The following is an 18111-nucleotide window of genomic DNA, read 5'->3' as shown; positions in this document are numbered from 1 at the left end:
TTCAAAGGGCTTTTTGAAGATCACGCTTTGGCAGTTACTAACACCACGCGCACACATACATTAATAAGCACACAAACATGATCTCCACCTTATGGCTATTAACTGTATAGGTGTCTCAACCTGGTAACACAAGCTTTATGGAGGCTCTATGGTAGACAGCTCTACTGGCACACACAACAATACACACATGCATATTTACAGACACACACAAGAAAAGTTGCTGCCCAAACTTTCACACAACTGATTGATTAGCTAATTAGACTGATTAACTCAGGGCATGTTTTACTGTTGTCCATGTTGTTCTGTTCTAGCAAATCACAGTAGCTTTATTGCAGATCAATTTCTGTTAGGGCATGTACACGTGTGTATACATGTCTTGCTATGGTTGGAGTGACAAATTTAGGTTCGAAACCATCATTGTGAGGTCACTTTGGCCAGTCCTCAGTTACAAAAGCTTTCTGAGGGATACTTGCAGTGACTTAAGTCAGAGTTAGGATAAGTCTCTACAACATGAATGAAACTCAAAGTACAGGTCTGTATAGATTGAAACGTGTGATGGATACGCACCACGCAGCAGGCGCATTCAGCATTTCTTCAGGAATTTTCTAGTTGTTATTGTTATTAAAATATGTTCTTGGATGGATGGATGGATGGATGGATGGATGGATGGACTTTATTTATCCCCTAAGGGAAATTCAGGTGTCCAGTAGCTCATTAGTAGTAATAGTAATAGTTAATAAATAATAATAATAACATAATTAGTTATAGTAGTCCAGTTCATTTGGCTGAGGTGTTATATAGCCTAATGGCAGTGGGAACAAAGGATCTCCAAAACTTCTGTTCTGCTGAGCAGCAAGATTAGACGTTGGTTGCAGATGTAGCTGCTCCTCTGTCCTGCCTGAAAGTTGTGTAGCGTGTGGTTGGTATTGATGGAGTGGCCTCCATCTTAAATTGCATGCATCTCTCAAAAATGGACCTCAAGACTCCTGCCACTTTAGACCAGCTTGTCCAGTGTCCTTATGTTCATGTCGGAAATGCCCGCCCCCGTAGACTGCAGCATAAAAAAGTACACTGGCCACCACTGATGGATGTCTGCAGTGAAATGCTGCACATGTTTTATCAGAGGACTAGCCTCCTGAGAAAAAAGAGCTGGCTCTGCCCCTTCTGGTTGATGGCATCCCTGTCCAGTTTACTGTCCAGGTGCACACCTGGGTATTTAAAAGTGTGCACCATCTCAATGTCCTTCCCTCGAATCTTAAGTGGCTGAAGGGTGGGCCTAGACCTCCGAAAGTCGCTGACCATCTCCTTGGTCTTGGAGATGTTCAGAAAGAGGCAGTTCTTGTCGCTTCATTCACTGAAGGCCATCGTCAGATCCTTGCACTCCTCTTCCTGCCCATTCCTGATACACGCCACAATAGCTGTGTCATCTGCGTATTTCTAGATGCAGCTGGACTCAGAGTTGTAGTTAAAGTCCGCCGTATACAGGGCTAACAGGAACGGAGCCAGAACAGTCCCCTGTGGAGCCCCATTGCTGCTCATCACTGTCCCTGAGACACAAAAACCCAACCTCACGTACTGTGGTCGTCTTGTCAGGTAATCTACAATCCAGGACGTGAAGCAAAGCTCAACCCCCACCCCTTCCAGATTGTCTTTAAGAATGGGGGGTTAGGGGCGTCGTGTAGCGTAGTGGTTTAAGCAGGCGCCCCATGTGTAGAGGCTACAGTCCTCGCTGCAGTTGGCCCCGGTTCGAATCCCGCATCGGACGGCATTTCGACGTCATTCCCCCTCTCTCTGCCTCCCTGTTTCCTGTCACTCTCCACTGTGCTGTCCATTAAAGGCATAAAAGCCCAAAAAAATATACTTTAAAAAAAAAAAAAGAATGGGGGGTTGGATGGTGTTAAAAGCACTTGAAAAATCTAAGAATATAATCCTCATGTAACCACCTGGCTAATCCTAGTAAGAATGGGCCTGGTGGAGCATGTAATGGATGGCATCATCCACTCCAATATGTTCCTTGTAGACAAACTGTTGGGGGTCTAGTGCATATTCAACCTGTGGCCTCGGAAGGTAAAGAAGCAGTCGCTGCAGGGTCTTCATGATGTGTGATGTGAACACTGGTCTATAGTCATTTATCTTAGCCAGCCAATCCCTACTTTAGGTACCAGAACTGTGTGTCATAGGCTACCAGACTGGTAGAGGGATATTACTGTATTGTGTGTTTTGAGTGCACAGATTGGAATGTACTGTTGGAGTCACAGGGAGATGATAAAACCAAGGACCCTGACCTTGATAGAATGGTTGAATACAGATTACATTAACTTCTGTATGGACACGGTAATACCAGCAAGGACGGTACACTGCTTTCCAAAACAACAAACCCTGGATCACCAGTAACATCAAGACCCTCCTCAACCAGAAAAAGGAGGCCCTCAGGGATGGAGACAGGGAGACGCTCAGGTGTGTGCAACATGAGCTGAAGAGGAGATTAAAGTAGGCAAAGGAGGACTACAAAAGAAAAGCAAACAGGAAACTGCAGCACAACAACACCAGAGAGGTGTGGAAGGGGATGAGGACCACCACTTGCTATAAAGACATGAACAGCCAGGCAACATCAGGCGATGTGGACAAGGCCAATGAGTTAAACCTGTTCTACAACAGGTTTGACACAGTCTCACCTGTTCTCTATCCCACTGTTCAGCTGCAACTTCTCATACAGCATCTCCTTCACAACCTGACATCTGCAGCTGCAACTCTCTCCACACTGGGGTCAAGTCTCCTGTCCTTTACAATAGAGGAGGTGAAGGTGAAGCAGTAGGCCCGGATGGTGAGTGTGCAAGGCTCATAAAGAACAGCGCAGCACAGCTGGCTGAGCCTCTCCAGAGGATCTTCAACTTAAGTCTACAAACAGGGAGGGTCCCAGTCCTGTGGAAAACATCATGTCTTGTTCTCAGGGTTATTCCTGCATAGAGAATTGGGAGGCGGCCACCTCCATCAAATTTCGTGCCGCCTCCCGACAAAATTGTAGTACTTGTTTTCTTGGTACTCTGTGGATTTGACATTTGTAACTGAAATTGCGGCTATACGCCACTATGACAGTGTATTGGTGTTGTATTGTAATCCATGCATCAGGCAGCGCCATCCGAAATTGCCAAAGAAGAAGAATACGAACATGTTGGATTTTCTGCAGAAGGAGGCGACCTGATTTTGCGGTTCTTCAAACAGGTGATTTGAATCAATACAGGACACAATTCGTCCAGTATTTTCGTTCATGTTATGTCCTCAAAGTGCTGTGAATAATGTAATGTCAAGTAAAACCAAACTTTTTTTCACATAAAAGGTGAAAAGTTTCCCTAAATTAACCTAAATCCTTAAATTAACATCCCATCTGTAAATTGTTGGTTTTTTTTGCAGAAATGTCTCAAATCGCAGATTATTTCTAAAAAGAGAGTTTGAGAGCAGGAGAATCACGAGGACAGGTGAAACAGTGCAGAGTGCAGACATCATTAGTTCTTCCAATGTGGGAAGAAATGGTAATTCATGTTACTGACGAGATATGGTTAATGTGTCAGGACTGAAAGTAGGCCTAGCCAGGTGGTTACATGAGGATTATCTTCTTTGACTTTCTTTGATTCAAGTGCATTTAACACCACCCAACCCCCATTCTTAAACATACTGTTAGACGGCCGTCTTCTGTGCTGTCTAACAGTATGTCTCTGTGGCTCCACAGAGGACTGTTCTGGCTCCATTCCTGTTCACCCTGTATATGGTGCACTTTAAATACAACTCTGAGTCTTGCCACATCCAGAAATACTCAGATGACACAGCTATTATGGCGTGTATAAGGAATGCCAAAGGAAGTGGACTATTTCAATTATTGTTTATTTATTATTAATCGTTATTTTTATTATTATCAACAATGAGTTAATGGAAACATGAATTCCCCTAGAGGATAAATAAAATATTTATCTATCTATCTATCTATACAGATCAGGATTCACTCCCCTTAGAGAGAGCTTTGGGACTACAATGGTGTGTCCAGTCTGACAATTTCAAATTCAGAATTGTCATCCAAACAAACCTCCCACCAGAAGAAACATCCTCACCATGGTGAGTTCCATCTACAATCCATTGGGAATCTTTGCACCAGTGATCCTACCAGCAAAGAAAGATCTTGGATAAAGACAACAGTTGCCCCACTTAAGCCCACCACCGTCGCGTCCCATGCTTAGAATTAACAACGGCAACTATGGCAGGACGCATTCATAGCTAATACATTATCAGACATTCTTAAAGGTTCTACAGTATCTCAGTGGAGGCATGTCAGCCCACACTTAAATCCTGTTGATTATGCATCAAGAGGACAGAAGGTGGACTCTTTTGTGCAGAACCAAGCCTGGCTCTCTGGACCAGACATTCTCACCAAGTCAGCTGACAGCTGGCGTCAGATTCCTGATCACCTGGAAGACCTCACCAGAGCAGATCCTGAGATCAAGAAAAATGCTACAATCAATGCTCTGTGATTAAATGAATGGATGGATGTAATGAAGCAACTGATAGAGCACTTTTTCCTCATGGAATGCGACATGCTTTCTTAAGCAGTGGCATGGATGTTTAAAGGGGACATATTATGCTCCTTTTCAACAAGTTTGAATAAGTCTCAGAGGTCCCCAAAGCATGTATTTGAAGCTTTTTGCTAAAAAAATCCACTCCGATCCTATATTTCAGCATGCCTGTAAACCCCTCTTTTTGAGCCCTGTTCAGAACAGGCTGTTTCTGTGTCTGTAGCTTTAAATGCAATGAGATGTGCCTGACCACGCCCCTCTCCGGAAGGGGATGCCGTTCGGGCTTCTGGCACCGTGCTCTAATGTTTACGGTGACCGTGACCGGCAACCTGGCGTCGGTAGCGATTTGGTTCAACCACACAACTTTTATCCAGAATCTGAGCCAGAGGGAGAGGCTGCTGAAGAAGTTCAAACTCTACAACTGCAGCAGGACGTTTCTGAATGGTTGGTAACCAATTTTGTGTATTTTGACATTACATTTTGAGTTTGTTGATGAGAGCTGGCACACAGTTACTAACATGTAGCTAGGTAGCTAATGCTAACTGTTACTGTCTCGTCATTAGTGGGAGCTCTTTTGGTAAATAAGCACTATTGTGAATAGTGTAATGTAGTTATCTGTCATGCTTCCTTAGATATACTTTTACAGTGTGAAAATGTTTGTTGTATGTAGACTGCTACAGGTGTTCAATGTCAGTACTAGTCAGATATTTTAATAGGTGCTGACAAAGTAAATAATTTTTCTCCATGTTTTGAGCAGTGATGCTCATCATGACATCTTCCTTTATGTAGTAAATTTATTTTGTGTACTACAATGAAAGCTGTAAATCAGCATAAACATGTCTGACAGCAACAGTAATCTTTAGTCAAAGACTGAACTGTGCAGTTTTCTACACTACACTGTTGTCAAGCTCCACATTATATGCAATAAGTGACATGTTATAAATTACCTCTGTTATATGCACTTGATATGTAGCGAAGCTTACTTCTTACCCACCTTAGGTCCACTGTCTGTCAGTGTTTGAATTTCACAAGCTTTATATTTTGGTGAATGTTACCATTTTTCTCTATATTTTGGACAGGTGCTCCTGTGGAAACTGTGCAACCATGCGCACAGAAGCTGAGAACATCTGCTGCTAAGAGATACCACAGGTAGCATTCTCACTGGACAAACTAATCACTAATTTGTTTTGATTACATTACATTTATAATCAACCATAGAATTTACCATTTGCAATTCACTGTAGGTTACCAGATGGCTATGGGAGATCGTGGAAGATTTACCATGTATGGTAGACCGTCCTGGGTTGGAGCCGCTCTGCAATGTGTACTCCCTCCAGAATGCCTGCAACATGTACTGCACTGACTATGGTCCTTAACGGTTGAGAGGAATACAACAGTACGTTTTGATTCTTTGTAAAAAACATAGTTTCAATCTAAATAAAAGATGTTAGACAGTCTTGTTTTACTTCAGTGCACATAATTTTACAATGGTAATAACACACCACAAATAGAGTAACACACACTCAAATAAATTAGTTTAGCTGCTCTTTGATTTGTAAAGTTCTTCTATCAGCAGATAGTGTGCATATAATATGAATTCAGAGGAGTCATTTCTTTAGTAACAATCAAGCATTTATTTACATCAAATGAGGCACTTATAATCAGTGATGATAAAAAAACTGTAGGATTCACTGGATCCATAAAAAAAATTGTGAGACACAACATAGATATATGTTTGCAAGACTAAATGTCCTGTCCAGTTGTTTTAGTCAGTACAGGTATCTAGCCTATAGGAGCTTTGTGAGCTGGTGCTGGGGCTTCCTTGGTTGCAGAATCTGGGTCGTCATTCTAGCCTGCGTGGTCCTACGCATCCATGCCGTGTTTCCTGACGCCACAGGCCGGTATGTGGGTTTTAGACTGGCCCATGATAGAACCGGGACACATAGCTGGATATGACCTCCTCCTTCTCAGGCCGCTCGAACTGTGCAGTGAGGTCCTCTGGGATGGGGATGGCCAAAGCAGCTTCTGTGTATGGTCCCAGGTCACAAAGACTTTTTCAAATATGAGGTCCACCACATTCCCTGTTTGATAAAACACAAAAGATTTTTTTTTTTACATTTTTCACTTTTGTTTTTACAAAACAATGACAATGAGTCTGTTTCTAAATACCTCCTGACATTTTCTTTACTGTATTTTGTTGTTGATGGAACTGTCATAACATTATATGTGCAATATTTAATACAATGTGTACAAAACATTTTTTGGTTGAAAAATAAAATAATATAACACTTATAGAATGTCGCCTCAGTCTTAACTGGTGTAGCTCTGCATTCTCCCTTCATGGCTTTTGGAAATTGGACCTTGAACAGTGGTTCACCTTCTTTTGTTTGGGCTTGTGGTCGGTCAGCATTTTCATTGTACTACATGGCAGCCAGGTGACAGATGATGACAGAAACCTTAGCCTACACACTCTCACAAGTTCTAAGTAACCACAGCTTCATTTACCTGCACATTATTCCACGACTGATAAATGACTGTTAGGTTTATCAAAAGTAGATGCACTTCAGATGGCTACAGACCTGTACTTCTGATGTGAGGCTGAAGATCTTCAAGGATAACTGTGTGCCTGCAGTGGGTCAGTCTGGCATGCAACATCCCCTGTTGCAGGAAGCTGTATAGATGGCCTGAACAGAGGAAACAGAGATTACACCAACATCTCCTCAAATGTGTAGTTATGGCAACAGCTGCAAACAGTGCAAGAATGATAACAGATGCTCTCAATTATGTGTAAACTGGGTTGTCAATAGCTTGTAAATGCTGCAAATAGCTCACTATATGTGCAAGATGCAAAAAATGTGTATTATAGACTATACCCTTGGATATATCCCCTTAACTGTGTGCTTATCTAGATATTCCCCACAGGCACTGTATCTGTGAACATGATATAAACGTTAAAACGGCCGTTATAAGGCATGACTCTCAATAATAACTTTCACAGCACTAATAAACAAGCCCGGACACCTACGCTAATCACTACAAAGCCTATTTTTAGTCCGAATTTTACCGGCTTGACTTTACAGACAGCTAAAACGCCTTTAAAATATAATACATTTAACAGGGTGGCTCTTATCAATGTGACACGGCGATACCAAGCAGAAGAATTACATACAACCTGTACCCGGCTACACCCGGCTGCGTGTCGACGACGCTAAACGTTAGCCACGTTAGCTGCCATGCTAACAACACACGCAACAGGCTCTCGTGAACAAACAGTAAAGCAACATAAAATGGTAAAACTTACAACTCCGAAGTTCAAAGTTGGGTCACGGACAGTCGGTACTGATCCAAGCTTTATCTTGAGACTTGTAGCAAATCCTGCGTTGTCCTGGCCCTCGTTGAGAAAGCAGTCCGAGGTGAAATGGTTAGCACACACGTACAACACTTTCGGAGTTGGAGCGGGAACATTTCCATCAAAAATAAAATGAATCCACTGGGTCTTCAGATCATCGGGCGTAGGGATTAAAAAAAGACTTCTGTGTTGGTTTGTGCAACCAACAACAAATAAACGACTGTGTTTCGCTCGTACCTTCGACATTGTTCTACCGAAAGCCAGTGTTCGCGAGGGAATTAACGATACCGTCTGCAACACGGACTCAGGGGGCGGAACACACACCTAGCTCGGGGAGCGTCACCCATCCGGGGGGAGGGGCATCGCCCTTCTTGACGTCACCAGGGGAGAATCTTCAATTCGCTCGTTTGAGCACACATTTCTTGAAAGGTGGAGAAAGCAAAAGACAGAGAGAATGGACTTTTCTCATGTTTGGGGGGTCCGTAGACACGCCAGGGACACATACTACTGATAGAAAACCATGGAAAAGTGCATTTTGCATAATAGGTCCCCTTTAACGTACGCTGATGAGAATCAACAAAGACACAAACACAAAATTATGGAAAACTACAAACAAGCCACAGCAAAGGAACCCTTACCCCTGGATAAAGAAGCTAAACTGAAGATTATATGCCGCTGCCAAAGAAAAGAAATTGGAAGAGGAAATGAACACTCTGCAAAAGGGTGAGCCTGTCAAAAGGAGCAGCCACATATACAAGCTCAATCTAAGGCTAAGTTGGGCTGCCATGCTAGAAGAAGCCAAACACCCATTCTGTCTAAAGACCTACGTGTGTCAGAGCTCATCCTTCAGGAGATTCACAAAGAATAAGGTCACAGTGGGCACATCATGTTTTATCCAAGTTGCGTCTAAAATACTGGATCCCCAGTGCTAGTACAACAATCTGAACTACCCTTCGCTAGAACTGGAGAAAATTATTTTGGTCCTTTCAAGGTCAAGCATGGAAGGGCTACTGTCAAGAGATACGGCATCATCTTCACATGCTTAGCCATTTGTGCTGTGCACTTGGAGGCAGCAGTATCCCTCGACACATACTACTTCATTAACAGTACACTGATTCGCTGCAAGAAGAGGTGAAGTTGAGGAGCTGTGTTCTGAAATCGGGACCAATTTTGTTGGGGCAGAGCAGGAACACATCCAAAATAGAGGGCACTTTGCTTTTGCTTTTCAGCCTCTCACCATGGAGGAGTGTGGGAGCGTTTGATCAGGTCCATCAGAAAAATCCTCAATTCCACCCTAAAAACAAGGTCTAGACGAGGCGAGCATTCAGACATTTCTTTGTGAGGCTGAGGCCATCCTTAATAGTCGGCCCATTACCAGACCATCCAGTGACCCAAATGACTGGGAGGCACTCACCCCAAAAACCCCCAAAAACTAAGCCAACTCTGCCTCCAGGACTTTTCCAGAAGACCTTTATGCACGCCAAAGGTGAAGGCAGGTCTAATATATGCTGGACCTGTTCTGGAAACGTTGGATGACAGAGTATTTGCCTGAGCTCCACCAGAAGTGGTCACACAAGTCATTAAACTTGTGCCTGGGGACATTGTTGTGCGTGTGGATGAGACTGCAACTATAAACTCATGGGTCTTAGGCAAAGTGATCTAATCGGTGCCAGATGATCATGGACTTGTTTGCCGGGTTTGTGTAAAGTCTAAGACCACCGAACTAGATACACCTATCACCAAGATCCATCTTTTCTTGGAATCAGTATGAGGCAGTGGTAAAGAAGAAAAGAAAAGAAAAGACTCAAGACTGTTCTTAGGACTTAAATTAGCACATGGTTCTGTGTTTATGCTGGTTGGTAATCATTTCTAAGTTTAGAGAACAATAAGGGGGTCGGGAATGTATGAGAGAAGGATTAGCTTGATTTTTTTCCTCATAGTTTTCTTATAACATTCCTAGAAGATGTAAATTTTGAGTTATACCTGTGTATTTAAAATGGTAAAATTAAATTGTTCATAATTTATTTCATGTTTTTTGGGAGAGAAAATTTTACTTTAGATTATATTTAATGTATAGAATGGGTTAATTAACTCATTTTCTTAGGTAATCAGGTACTGTCACTTTAAGGGAATGCACCAGGCACATTTACTCCTGTTAAGCAGTGGAACAAAGGAAGTGAAGGCTAGACTAGCTGTGGAGACATATCGTTTTCATACCATGTCCTGTCATGTTAAGTTATTTTATCAAAGAAACTGATCGGGTAATTCTCATACACTGACATAAAAGTTCCCTGGTCATAAAGGCCTAGTTGTTATTTTTTTCAAACCATTTATAGAGAACCTCCAGTTTACATTTGAAATCCTCTGTTGTGATGTGTAAATTATTCATGTGTTTTGGTGTGTGCATGAGGTTGTGTTTTCTTTCACTTTATGATGTGTGTGTCAGTGAGTCATACATACCAGTGGTGCTGGTAGTTGAGTAACATGCCTTTCTTGAGGAAGTCCAGTTTGGCTTTGTCTGATGGGTTGTTGGTGTTGTAGGTTCTGGTGCACACCTTCTGACACACTGCAGGTTTCTTAAACTCAAACTGACACAGGACACACCGTCGTGAGCACTGTTCCACTGCAACTGTTTGTTTGTGTCTGCTGTCACTGATACAACAACACAACTTTCTCCACTGCGCAAATGTTACAACAAAAATTTCAATTCAACATGACATTTAAAATGAAGCTGGATCTAAGATGTGAAATTTAACACCTTTTCTTGCTCATATAAAACACAGACTAGCTGTTACTCTGTCTGGTCAATCAGAAGTTTCTATGTCCCCTGTTATGACAAAGGAATAATGACACACACCAGCCCCATACAGGAACCCTAGTTTGTCGTCATACCTTGTCAAATAATAATATCAATATTACCGTTCCATTCAGCACAGGCTTAGCACACCTGAGTTGTGTTACCTTAGCACAAAGACTGGAAGCAGGGACAACTTTTAGCCAAGTACATCAAACTGAAAAAATATTTTTCACTATTGAACAAAGAACACAAGTATGTCTAATCTGCCACCCACTTAAATGATGAAGTAATAATGCTGATCTGCATTGAACCCGACTGGGTACTTATAGTACAATGAGTGCATAAAGGATAGTAGAGTTGTTCCACCAAAACTGATATTAATGTTCTCATGTAACTGCAAGTTTCCCTTAATCTTTGAGTGTTCTTTCTTCTTTTATCAAAACCTTATTAGATTGTTTAGTATTTATTATTCAATCTGATCAACATATTAACATTTTTATTGCTTAATTATGTGCCTGCTGTGCACCACACAGAGACACAAAATGTTATTGTTGATTGCTGCAAGCAGTAGTCTCTAATATCCCATTTTCTTTTGTTTTGATAGGTTTATTAATCCTTTGAGATTTAATTGCTGAGGGAAAGCTGCCAGCTCCAGCAGCAAGAGCTGGGAGTCCGCTACTCCAGCTGCAAGTAGGAGCAGGACCAGGACAAAAGCAGCGAGCTTCAGCAGCGGCAGCAGCAGCTTGTAGCAATCACTTGTATTTCATATGACAAACTAGAACTCTTCCGGCAGCTCTTAGAAAAAGGCCAATTATACATCAAAATGGTCTGATCGGTGTTCCATGATAATGTGCCATGATTTTTCTTTGAGGTGTAAGTAACCATGGCGACACAATTTGCAAAAAACTGTGAAAAATTTGATGTTGTGATAACTATTACAAAAAGAAAACTTACAAATAGCGACTTAAAGTTTCATGCTATTTTTAGACAGTTGCAGATTTTATAGTGGGTGTGTATTGCACAGAACATCGAGAGCTAGAGTGTGTGACATGACGCTGCCAACCCTGAACAAATATATATAGTTTTCACAGCATGTGAAACACATACATCTGTCTGACTGCCTAACACATACCAAAGATGTATCATTCTGAGGAGCCTTTGTTCTGTCTTTTCCACTGGTTTATCATGTGTGAATAATCAGTACTGAAGCTACTATTGTTACTATGTGCATGTAGAAAAAACCAGCGTGCCTTACTCAGAGTGTTTATCGAGAAAATTTTATTCACGGGTTAACCATGATGTCAGCAGTATGTCTTTTTCATATTTATTTAAGTAAATATAAAATATATACATATATTTGCAATATGATGATGCAACATTGCTTGGTAGTTCAAATAAAGGTCAGAAGCTATAATCCAGTATAAAGATTTTCTGCTTTATTATTACTCTGCTGCAAGAATGTGGGGCTGGTACTGTTTTGGCAAAAAGTGGTCCTATAGAGTCCTATTGTAGCAGACACCACCCGTCTGTCTGTCTGTCTGTCTGTCTGTCTGTCTGTCTGTCTGTCTGTCTGTCTGTCTGTCCGTCCGTCCGTCCGTCCGTCCGTCCGTCCGTCCGTCCGTCCGTCCGTCCGTCCGTCCGTCCGTCCGTCCGTCCGTCCGTCCGTCCGTCCGTCCGTCCGTCCGTCCGTCACCATGATAGCTTCACAACCTGCAAGATAAAGTCATGAAGCTTTACAAGTGTGAGGTTGAGCTCAAAATGCAGCCGAGTTTGAAGATGGGTGAGCCATCAGCACTGAGCACTGATGTGATAACATAGAAACAATAATGGTGTACAGTGTTTTATTTACACTAGTGATGGTATCTTCCCATGGTATCTTGTTACTATCCTTATCATTATAGTTACATATAGTATAGTATTTGTTTTGCACCACCTTTTTTTTCTTAATGTGTACAGTTGTCTGACACTTGTTGTGTGTTTTTTGTATACTTACTTACTACTCTACTTACTACTCTATGTGCCCCCTGGTGACAAATAACTTTTGCTGAATTGAATTGAACTGAACTGAATTGAATTGAATAATGACTATTTAATGTCTATTTGTTGACAGACGTCGGGGCTGGTGTGATCCCATCATAAGGTAGTTTCCACTTTTGTGTAACTGGCCTACACACGTATCTGTGAGCTGCTATCTGCTGTCTATTTTGTGTATGTAAACAGCAACTAAAATATCTTCAACAACTCTTGTACCTTGTATGGTGAAGGTTCGATTCTCTCCCCAAAAAGAACCTGGCCCAAATTCTCTGATGGACGTTTCATTGTTTTCTCAGAGCAGAAGTCAAACCTACACAAAAAGGAGGAGACTTTTCAGAGCACATTAAACTATATCTTTATTCCCAATTACATACTGGACTAGTGACGTTTTGTCTGGTTCTAGGGTTTCTCAACTCTTTACGTCCTGTAATTCCAGTAGTTGGGAACATGTAAATTATATTAAATTGTAACATGAAAAACTGATCCATTTGTAAATCTAAAACTAGCAAATTAAATGTAAAAATGACAATTACCTTCACTTTGAAGGTTGAGGCTTATTGTTTTGCCTTTTAGTTCAATCTGTTGTGAATAAAGCCATGATAAAAATATTTCAATTCAAAACATACCTCAAACTAAGAAACCTGTCCTGTCAGTCTATTTTTTTTTTTTTTAAAACACTGTAGTGATGACGGGACTCTGCACTGTAATAGTTTTTGAACTTACTGAATAAAATATCTGAATACTTACATAAAAATCAACTTTAGCTTCTAACTGCAAGAATAACAACTCTTGAATGTTTCTGGCCAACAATAAAATAAATTAGGTTCTGAAGCCTGAAGGATAAGACAAGAAATCCTCCAAAGAAACAACAGACATATTGGTACAGTGCTACTTACGCAGTATATTCATAGGGCAGAACAGACTCCACTGAATCCAGCCTGTTCACAAACAGCTCAATGGTTGACTAGAAGAACACACAGCAAACAGACACGTATTAGAAGAGGGCAGCAACACTCCAATCACACAATTGTTTTCATGCTGTTCAGACTAGTTGATTTTCTTTTTTCCACCTTGTCATGAGGCCTTTATGAGATTTTTAAGACTTAACAGCAGTGTAACTTTTCCACAAACAATGTTTTGGATACAGAAGGAAATTGTTTTTTCTTTTGTTTATGTGTTTGTAGCTCACTGTGTGAGTAATTTGGGTGAATTGACCCCTTTAACATTTTCTGACACAGCTCAATAGAAAAATACTTAAAGACGTGTGACTAAATTCCCCAGTTAAAAATATTAATCATGAAAAAGGCTCAGGGAATAATTTCTTCTTGTGGGGACTCTACATGTCACAGTCCCTCTGTTACTCCAGTCTGTTTTCAGGACTTTTTACTGAGCAGAGTGTAAACCAGTGTGTGGAACAGTTGTCTATGGCAGCATGACAATCAATCAGGACTAGTCCATGCTGAGATTTCACAAAGCCTGACCTGAAAAATTGAACATTGAACATTCTAATGAACCCAACTCGGACAATGTGACTGCAAAGAAAGGAAATTCCAACAAATTGTTTACTACATGAAAGTAGGATACATTCAGTTGGCAGTTAGGTGTTAGGTGCACCTAGCTACAGATGATATAGTAATGCTACAGTCCCATAACAGATAAGCCTCCATAAAGATTTTAATGTTCAGTTTGTGTTGTTCCAGGGAGGTCGTGATTAATTTTAGAATTATCACACAGTTGAATCAACACCTCTCTAAAACAACCCAATTAAACCTGAACATCATATGAAGACAGGAGTGTAGCTGCTGAGTGTATAGATACTGTAGCTGTGCTGTGATTTTTCAGTGTGTTATTAATGTTTTGGTGAATGCTGATACAGATAAGTTGTGGCAATGCAGCACTTTAATGTTTTTGCTGTGGAGTTACTATGTACTTGAATGTAAAGCATACTGACTTTTTCATGGTGTGCCTTTAGTTGTGTACACACAGAGAAATAGGGGTATCATTTTTGTACCCAACAGTACATTTTTCAGAAAAGTACCCTGTAAGGTAGTGAAATGGTCCTTAGCGTGATAACTGTAAACTTTGTTTAATTTTAAAAGTACAAGATCATTGCTGACAGCAAAGGGTACATAATTGTAGTTTTAACAAGATTATGGTACAGGCTGATGATGATGTTTTTTAAAATACATTTCTTTAAATAAATTTTGGTCAAAAACTGTCAATGATTTTGTCTCTGAATTTAGGGGTATGTTTTTGCCTCATAAAGGTATAAAATGACATGTCGCACTAACTGTACCTCATAACTCAATCAAGCCAACTCTGGGGACACCCCTGTGGCTCACCTGGTGGAATGCATATCACATGGGTTCAGTCCTAACTGCAACGGCCATGGGTTCGAGTCCAACCTGTGGCCTTTTGCTGCATGTCATTCCCTCTCTCTCAACCTGGCTTTCCTGTCTCTCTCAAAATTAAGGCAAAAATGCCAAAAAAAAAGAAAAAAAATTTGTCACTAGGGGTACAGAAATGTTCTTTTAGAGGTAGGCAAGAAGGTACAAAAATGTACCAACGTTCAAAGGTACAGTGCTGTACCCTGCTGCAGCTGGAGTGACAAAGTCTTTGTACCTTTTTAGGTCCATTCCATTTCTTAATGTGTAGCAGGGAAATAATCTAACTCTGTTAGTGGTTTGTCCTTCAAACTGTGTTTGCTGTTAGAAGCACAAAAGTTTGGAATTATTTATTATGTTCTGATTGTATGTTTTCTTGTTAGTCTGAGTGGTTTTAACTCAAGTTTTTTACATGATGGACCGTGTTTCCCACAGATCTGAAATATACTATAATACTATATGTGAATGTTAACACAACATTTGTGCATTATCAGAACAAAGTGTTACAGGGGAGTGAGCAGAGAATAGTAACCGATATCAAATGGTGTTGTTCTGACAACATACAAATAAAATGTCAAAATGAGTCAGCAAATATACTTGAGTGGCCGTTAATATACCTGGTTGGCCTGCCAAAGCAAAGTCTGTGTGGGAAACCTTGGTGGACTTTGTGTCATTGATGGTGACTGCAAAAGACTGCAAAAAGAAAACCTCTTTATTTTAGAGGATGTGACATAAAATGACAGGGTGTTATACAGTGTTTCCCACACATAGTCTTTACTTGGGCGAGAGAGAGAGACGTTAGAAGGGACAAGTACTGTATGTTAGAAGATGCGGACGCGGATATTGTAGTTAAATCAATATTTATCTAAAAGATAATCTTATGCACATCATTATCAAAGATGTAGGTGTGTGGGCAATGACTTGGCTCTGGTCACATTCATGGCATAGTTAGCTTGTGAAAGGAAAGTTATTAATTGAATAATTAAAAATTAACTCACATGCTTCTTTGGCCGCATTTGTTTTTGCTGAACATGTTTTTGTTTGCTGTTTTAATCTAATTACATCCTTCTTTTTCAAGTTTAATTTTCAAATATCAAGTCAAATAAAAAAAGCATGTCCCATTTTTTCAGGTGCACATCGCCATGTTCATTCCAAAATACAATGTATATAGGGGAAATGTACAGATGCGTACCCATTGATTTCCCATGTGGGTAGGATCTGTTAAGTATATTATGTAAAGTTAATAGAAATATTCAATAAATCAAAATATTGTGTTAAAGGTCACACGTATTTGTTGTTTGTCACATGTAGTAGACCATTTTTGTGCCAGCAGGTAATATCTGCCCTTTTCGCCAGCTACCACCACAAGTATATTTCAGACCAGTGGGAAACACTGTAAAGTATCATCCCTCCCACCACTTGGTAGTATAATGACTTCAAATATTTCAATATATTGTATGTGGCAACTCTCACTTTTGACTAGGTGAGAAGCCTGTACTACAAAATGGGATCTGAGGTTATTGAGATTAACTCTGGGTTTTCAATCCTACAACAGTGGTTCACTTCTTTACTGGGGTAAATCACCATGGTAACTTACACTGAACTCCTAACCTGCTCCAAAGCAGGTTAACTTTAGAGGATCAGATCAAAACCTGTCACAGCCTGTCAACTAATGACCAATCGGATCACTGGAAAAACTGAGTCATCATTTCTACAGGATCCTGACAGGGACAAGAGGATAAGAGTTAACAATAAAGGGACAAATAAAAGAGCAGTAGATATTATATAGATCAGTGGAATCATTTTGTTATTTATTATTCCACTTTCCTGTGGTTTTAATTTTATTTTTTGTTATTTAATCACTATTCAATTATATAATGATGATTAAGGTTGTATTTTAACTGCACAATCATTTCATTCCTGACAGTGATGATTTTTCTCAGTCAGACAGAGGTCATTAGACATGAACTACTCCACCTCTGCTTCAGAAACTGACAATAATTTTAACTTTTTGTGCGTCACATGTTTAGAAAAGTAACATTACTGACACTTATAGTATTCCCTGCACTTACTTACAGTATATCATCAGCCTTACTTGTAGGATTTTTTTTCTAGTGTTGATCTGCAGCTTCTTTTCTATTCTAGTTATGTGATCATATTCTTTAGATTTCACTTTCTGCTGTTGCTGTTTCATCTCACATCATATTGATCACTTCATTGTGGCTCTCTCCACATGAACTCAGAGTGAACAGAACCAGTTCATAGCCAGCTTCGTGACACAGATTATCCAGGACTAACATTATAACCAAATAATGTGTCGCTTACAGGTTCCAGTCTGCCAGTAGCTGTTCACAGTTTGATATCCAGACTAACGAAGTTACTTAGAGCCGTCTAAACAGCTAGCTTGTTGTCTGTTTAGCACGGATTCCGTGGACGTTAGCCTGCTGTTTGTTGTGGTTAACGTTAGTCATTACAGATGTTTGTAAAGCTCGAGCTCCTCTAACGCATCTGGTACCTTCTCCCTGTTTGTTTAGTGGTTGCGCTGTAAATCAGTCATTCGGCTACTTTGTGAGAACACCTGGTTGTCGTACAGGTACCTGTAACATGTCATGTTTACCTTGCAGTCTGGAAATTGGTCTTTCCCCGGCTCACAGAAGCTGACGGGCGCCAGGCCCGGGAGGTAGAAGCCAGCCGCTCGAGCCAGCAGCGCAGCTCCAAACAGCCACAGCACCATGTTCACCCCGGCGAGTCTTCCCTAGAGATTCACACAGTTACCTCCCACCTCTTCGTAGTCCACTCTGACATCCAGCACTCACAGCCACCAGTATCCGGTTCTGCAGCAGGCAGACACGTCACAGCCGGAAGCCCCGCTTGGTGAAGTGAAGAATTGTGGGATCATACACCAGCTGTGGCGGGTAGATAGTGCCACGGATTTCCTACCGAAGGAGCCTGTGGTGTGGTAATAGCGTGAGAGGAGTGTCCTTC

At 40.9% G+C, this 18111-nt stretch overlaps 1 protein-coding gene and 1 long non-coding RNA gene across 3 annotated transcripts in view; one reads left to right on the top strand and one right to left on the bottom strand.

Annotated features, from left to right (window-relative positions):
• tm9sf2 (transmembrane 9 superfamily member 2) overlaps positions 1-18012 on the bottom strand; it is a 36930-nt gene extending 18918 nt beyond the window's left edge. Inside the window, exons 1-5 of one of the 2 annotated variants that reach the window (XM_056394906.1) lie at positions 17744-17815; positions 13639-13706; positions 13276-13321; positions 12959-13052; positions 10372-10499 (exon numbers count right to left, since the gene is read on the bottom strand). In XM_056394906.1, the coding sequence (XP_056250881.1) occupies positions 10372-10499; positions 12959-13027 (197 nt within the window). In that variant the 5' untranslated portion in view covers positions 13028-13052; positions 13276-13321; positions 13639-13706; positions 17744-17815. Of the gene's footprint in view, positions 1-10371; positions 10500-12958; positions 13053-13275; positions 13322-13638; positions 13707-17743 lie in introns of both variants that reach the window. The other variant, XM_056394905.1, reaches the window with a different exon arrangement.
• On the top strand, positions 4490-7132 carry LOC130181118 (uncharacterized). Its single transcript, XR_008829525.1, has 3 exons — positions 4490-5006; positions 5642-5711; positions 5807-7132. It is a non-coding gene; the product is annotated as an uncharacterized LOC130181118 (long non-coding RNA).
• Positions 18013-18111: the final 99 nt, after the last annotated feature.

This window comes from Seriola aureovittata, chromosome 14 (genome assembly GCF_021018895.1).
Source record: "Seriola aureovittata isolate HTS-2021-v1 ecotype China chromosome 14, ASM2101889v1, whole genome shotgun sequence".
In the NCBI taxonomy this organism is placed as follows: Eukaryota; Metazoa; Chordata; class Actinopteri; order Carangiformes; family Carangidae; genus Seriola; species Seriola aureovittata.
The sequence above is the reverse complement of the archived record's forward strand: the minus strand, read 5'-3'. Positions and strand labels throughout refer to the sequence as shown.